Below are 6,717 nucleotides of genomic sequence, written 5' to 3'. Positions count from 1 at the left end.
CTTTAGATGTTATGGTTAGATTTGACCTTTTATAATTCTTAGGCATCAGTTCGTTTTTTTTTGGTTGCAACTAATGTAACTGTGCTAACTTTAATATCACGATAACAAGTGATATTTGTACCCCTAATATATTTGCACATTTAGATATTAAAACTCCAGATATTAAACTCCATTCAGCAGTATCCCTATTTGCACTACTAATGTTCTCTTGACTCTACTTCACTAAATGACTAACATTCCCTACTTTTGTGTTCTTCACAATTATCTTTTTTTTTTTTTTTAAGATAAAAAAAATGTTAGAATAATAAGGCATTATTAAAAGGGTTACATTTTGCCCATCAGAGTGGAGTTTGTTGCAAGGGCACCACTGTGGTACATGATGTTTTACTGCCATCTGTTGCCAATACTCTTGGATGTTTTATGTAGCAGTAATATTTTAATGATGATCATCCCCTATGCTAATCCTCTGCTGGGGATTGTGAAGGAGGCACTTTTAAATAGGATAAAGACGGGTCCTCTATCAGGTTTGACAGAAAACCTTTTTTATAAAAGTGCAATCCTTAAAAGTATTTCAAAGACACCGTAAAACGACAGGTTATATTTTATTTGTGATCCCCAGGAAAATTGCAGTAATGCAGTTACCCTAAATTAGTCACACCCCAAATTCAGTCTAAATGAGGATGTTAGAAATGACAAATCATTTATGATTAGAGCATTAGCCAGATGAACAAATGCATAAATGATAATTGAGTGCATTAAAGTGAACATTGCCTTTTTGTGTGTCGTTTTATCCAGTTTTTGTTTGTTTACTGAGCAGGCTGTCGTCGGTCTCGTGAGACCCAGAGCTGAATAATACAGCAAATCCAGTGAGAAGTTGCATAATTTTCTCTCTACTCATCACCAAAACTGAATTTTCTCTTTTTAATTTAATTTATTTATACATTTAGTGAAAATACATAGTAATAATACAAACAGTAGTGATAATATGGTGGCTATAAGGCATACTGTTAGCTGTCTAGCCTCTAGGCCCACTGTCTAGTCATCTTTATAAATAGCCGTAAATCCTTCGAGCAAGACTGATGCAAATTAGCTAGGTGGAGCATTCAATGTTCATACAAGAGCTCATCAAGTAACCTAACCCTGTTTGTTTGTGGAACCAGGTCTTCTTGTTGCACAAGATTGTTTTGTTTTTTGATCCACCAAGCTGAATAAAGTCATAGTACTAAACATATGTTTCAAACACCTTCAGGAAATGTGCAATGATTCTCTTTTGCTATTTCAGTGTCGCTCTTTATTGAGGTTTTGTAATATTCCTGCGACTTTAAAATAAACAGTGAGGAAGATCATTTAATGGAAATTGTCTAATCAAATACTCTTATGTGTGAAGAATGACCCATGGAACATTTTTCACACCCTGAGGACAGTACTGAGTCTCTTCTCTAGACATTAAGTTGCCTTTCACATATTTATTACTAAATTCCTTTGTGTGTCTTTGTGCAAATGTACACAGCAGCTCCTGGCCTGTAATTAGTGATACCTGAAGTTGTGTGTGATTGCTTGGGGGGAGGATGGTTTAAATTGGGGGGATGGATAATTGCTCTGATTGTTTCCTTCTTGCTGTTAAACCAGATCTTTAGAAGTTTGCTTTCATCAGCACAGGTACAATCACAAGGGAAAGACACTGATTTTGCGGAATTAGATTAGCAGCCCAACATAATATGACTTAATATGACAAAAAGTTTATCCAACAAAAGCCCGCCTTGTAGAATTATCTCCAGCAGGGTTCTTTGACAGTCAGTGAGGCCTTTGTCACAACTGCCCCTATGGGTGGATACAGGCTGCCCCCGGTAAAAAAAAATGGTTGCCACTGGAAATAGCAAAGTCGTAGACTTTAGGGACTCCGTAGAGGAAAAATCCTTATTCACTTTTTTTTTCTTTCGGTGTGCATTCTGAGAATGGCAGGTCATAGCAAACACTTATAAAACATGTAAGGGTGAAATAGGTGAGACAGAGGCACATTCTAGGAATTTTTCATTTTTTCAACATCCCAAATACTGCAGACAGCACACGGATCCTCTTAGTGCTGTTGTAGTGCACTTTTTGCATGCAGCTTGTCTTAAAATTTAGGAATTGGGCGCTATTTTTACATGAGCACATACTGTCCATACAGAGTTTGCACGTGGCCAGTAAGGAACCAGTGCTCACATCTTATAATGATAAATACCATATAGCTGTTCACCACTTTTATACCTTCCTCGAAGCCCCAAAAGTTTTTAAAGTCACAGTTCCATTCACCTACGCACACAGATTTACACACTGATGGCGGCTCTGCTGGTGACCTATAACCACCAGAGGCAATGTGGGGTTCCATGTCTTGCCCAAGGACACATGGGTGAGCAAGGCGGGTACTAAACCTGCAATCTTCCGATCAAAGGATGGCCGCCTTACCATTGTACCACGGCCACCCCATGCATAGAGTGTGACAAAAGAGCATTGTACATCAAGCGACAGCATCAAGTGGAGTAGTTCTTTTGGGACTTTCAGTTGTCCTTTAATGATGAGGTCATCAGTTTGCCTCACGGGACTGAACTGTTCACTCAGTTTGCTTGTACTGTACTGTTCTCTTTTATGTGGTTGTGTTTGATTTATGTATTTGTTTTTAGACAGTAGCCATCCAACTGGGCTTTTCAAGGTTGATGATCATTATTAATAAAGTGGAGAATACTGTTGGAGCCCCAGAATCAGTGTGTTTAATAGTTTTTTTTTACTGCCATTTTAACTTTTCTCTCATCTCTCCTTTCACTCATGTATGTCTCAACATGTACGACAATCGTATTTTTCATTTCCATAACATGCCCTGAAGTGGCCGTACGAGCCTCAAAAGAACTTTAAGACACATATCTGCTCCCCTTTAGATGCAGCCACTTCTGTATATGCCCCTCTATGGGCCCAAACAATCTAAAACCCAAGGCTTACATTGTTTCATTTGGTAAAACCACCTCAGCTGAGTAAACTTGTATTCTTTAACATCACGCCTAAACATAGATGTAATGTGAGGAAGACAAGTGAACGGATTTCAGTTTGGAAAGTGGTCATTGTGACATTATGCCAAAAAGGAGACAAAAACTTAGAAAATCTCTGTGGTTCTGAAGTAGAAATAGAATTACAGCAGGAGGTAAACTCCTAAATGATCCACAGTATTTGGCAGTTCCACAAGTGGTAATTAAAAATGAAAAGTGTAAAAAGGAAAAAGTTTGGAGGAAACCGCTTGAGTAACACATTGAGAAAATTCCAGAGCTGACAAAATTATTTATTAATGGAAAAGGTTTTAGGAGCCTCACTTTAAAATAGTGTTTAAATGTGTGTCTGTTCATCATTGACGTATCAATTAAACGTTTTTCATGATTGAATAATTGCTTTTTTCCCTATTTTCTTGCACAGATGCCAGCTCTTTTAACCACTTTTTTTTCAACACTGTATTCAGAAAAATAGCACAATTACAGTAAAGACTTTTTTTAAAGATAAGCACCAATACATTTTATTTCATTCACTGTCACATAATTAACACTATATAAAAAACTGTGGCAATTTCTTTCCAACACTGTCATCACCTACGCAAAGTAAGCTCTAAAAATGCTTTGCTGAGATGATTTGCAAGACATCTGAGAGTGCAGCACAGAGAAAGAAAGATGATAAACGGTGTTGCAGTCATAAAACATGAGAACATTGATGAATGACTACATTTAGAATGTCACAAAACTTAAAACTGAAGCCAACACCTAAAATTTGAGGGGAAAAAAGAGGATTTTGCGACATGACAGAAATCAATTGTATGCCAGAAATTAGACAAGAAAAGGAGCAGAAAGCAAAAAAATCAAGCTGTGGTAATGATCCATTCAGAATTGGCAATTCCCTTTGAGATAAACACTGTGAAAGGACTGTAGAAAGATGAAAAACTTAGATTTGAGGGATTTTTTTTACACTATAAATTTCTTTTCAACTATGTTCTGTTTGCTGTTAGGCATGCATCCTTTTTTCTAAGATGTGCATAATGCAGGCTGTACCACCTTTTTCTATAACTTAGATCCTGTAAAGAGGCTTTGGCAACACAGAGCCAGCCTAAACCCAGTGATGAATTGGAAAGAGGAAATCACTTGACTTTGCTTGTGCTATAATATGACACAAGTGGACCAGCTACTTAACACTGTCGCCGCAGCATTAATGATTAGCACAACTCCATATTTCCCTGGAGACTTACAGAGGGTCAAATGATAGAATTGTCTTCCTTCTCATTAGGGTTATAATGTAAATCCAGTTGGTGCTCCTATTTTTATTAGTAATTAATACTCAGTGACCCAAGAAGAATAATTAGCTCATTTGTTTACTATATCTTTGTGGCTTAATACAACTATCGCTGTTTGCTTGACGTCATGTTTGTCATTTACTGTAGCTTGATCAAGATTTCTTTTCTCTTTACAGGCTGTGTAATTTGATAGAAATGCAAAATTTCATGAGGTTCACAACTTAAAGGACAATGTTGCAGCACAGCAACGGTTCATAACTGCTGAACACATTCTGCCTTTACTGTCTCTCCTGGGTTCGGCTGATAGTGAAGCTCACGAACGCACCATTACTTCCAACCAAAGCATAAAACTGAGAAATGTTAAACCTTGCCACTTTATGGTGAAATCTTAGTGCTTCACATTAGAAGCTCTATTACTGTAACTGCTCAGTCTGTCTTTCCATCAGAATATTTTTCATGCTTTTCTAGATTCATAGTGACTATCAAAGCCCATTCGTACTAACCCACTCTTTATTGTCTCTACAGATACCGTCTCCCAGTCGGCAAACAAGGAAGGTCGTGTATGATTGAAATAGCTGCAGATAATGGCACAACTCAGCACCTGGAGGAGCTCGTGTCACTCTCAGTGTCAGAGGTATCTTCAACTTCTCGGAGTCAAATCATGCCTTTGGGCAATAATTATCTTATGTGTCCAATGTAAACCTGCAATCATGTCTTTAGTCCCTTTACTTGCTATGGAGTGAAATAAAAAACTGTTTTCTGGAGGATGTTATACAAGACTGAAGAGAAGATGAATCAAACCATTCAGCTTTTCTAATTCTGATTTGATGATTTATAAAAGTAGATGCCAAAAAACATCTTAGCTTTTTTAACTTTGTATTACAATGCACATTTTTTTCTTATGTTATTATATATCAACATTGGCATCATAAATATGCACATAAGTTGATTATTTTTACACAAGTAAGCCCTCCAGATAAACTCTTGTCAATGACGAGGCAATACTTGTCATGAATTACTTTTACATCAATATATAGTCATCATGAACTTCCAGTTACTCCCCGTTCATCATGTAAAAAACGACGTACAGTGCTTAGCTTACTGTAAAAGTCGTTCTCTCAAGTGACACTCTTGGGGCTCTTAACTGTGAATAAGCTCTACTTATTTGCTCCTAGGAACTCTGTCATTCATCCCTTTTTATAGGCTTTCAAATGTACAGCAAATGTGCCCTTGAAAGGTAGTTAAATAAGCATCGCAAATGACTAATTACATTCTATAATATATGTCTAATTAGTAAACCTTCACATCTTTTTTGTCATAAAGCTAAATATTAAAACATTTCATGTTAATTTGCCTATGATTAGCCAATTTAAACATCTAATAAGATCAACAAAACTATTGCAGAATTTAAAATAATATACTTGAATTTCACACACAAAAAATATTTTTTTTTCTTGTTAAAAGTCTTATCTGTACAATAATAGCCATCTTGAGCCCCAAAGGTTTTAGAAATTGATTTGTATTTAGTTAAAAATACGCAAAGCCTCCTATTTTATTATAATATTTTATTTAATCTGTTCACACGGTAGCCTGTGACCCCAAAAGGCATACAACGGGTTAAGAAAGTGGATAAGTGGATGGATGGATGGATGTTCACATGGTGCTGGCTGGTGACCAGAGCACAACATCTGGGAACCTGCTGCAAGAAGTGCAGTGACCGTGCTTTGAAGAGTTCACAGATTTAAACACATTAGCTGTTTCTGACAACAGTAACATGAAAAAAGTGTTTAGCTGTCTCATATATGAATTATGATTAAATCAGTTTTGATTAAGTGTTTTATTTTATTTTATTTTGAGGGATACAGAATAATTATTTTTTTTAGAAAAAAAAATAAATTCTAAAATTCTATAAAAATATATGTATCTGTCCACCAATCTAATTTCAATAGAAAGAAATCTTTGTATGCAATCTTTTTTAAGTTTTTTTAAAATATATTAATTTTGGTTTTGAAAAAAATATTGTGTTTTACAAAAGCATCTTATTGAAGATACAACATTTTTAAAGCTATTGTCAAGCAAAATTGAGTAATTTAGCAACTAATCCGTTTATTATTTTCATAGCATTATTAAAGGCATGTTTTTTGTTAAGAAATAAATTGAATATTGATGAGTGCAGTTTGATAATGTGTCTATACAAAGAAACTGATGAAGAGAAAATAAGTCCTTTTGTTGCACCTCTTGCTTTAAAAAAAAAAAAATTTAGGTCGTTAAAATTTCAGAAATCATCTGCACTTCTGCATTGTTCTCAGCATGGCTCTAAATCTGGACAATCTTCCTAATACCAGGAGTCTAGTTGGGATACTTTTTTTCAGAATTTGCTCTAACTTTTCACTGATAAAGACAAAAAAAAAAAA

At 35.6% G+C, this 6,717-nt stretch overlaps 1 protein-coding gene across 1 annotated transcript in view; it reads left to right on the top strand.

Annotated features, from left to right (window-relative positions):
• eys (eyes shut homolog) overlaps window positions 1-6,717 on the top strand; it is a 91,501-nt gene that overhangs the window by 50,977 nt on the left and 33,807 nt on the right. The window contains exon 13 of the mRNA XM_036215525.1: window positions 4,829-4,937. Coding sequence (XP_036071418.1) covers window positions 4,829-4,937 — 109 coding nt within the window. The remainder of the gene's footprint in view (window positions 1-4,828; window positions 4,938-6,717) is intronic.

This window comes from Oryzias melastigma, linkage group LG15 (genome assembly GCF_002922805.2).
Source record: "Oryzias melastigma strain HK-1 linkage group LG15, ASM292280v2, whole genome shotgun sequence".
NCBI lineage: Eukaryota > Metazoa > Chordata > Actinopteri > Beloniformes > Adrianichthyidae > Oryzias > Oryzias melastigma.
Note: the sequence above shows the minus strand (reverse complement) of the source record. Positions and strands in the feature narration are given on the sequence as shown.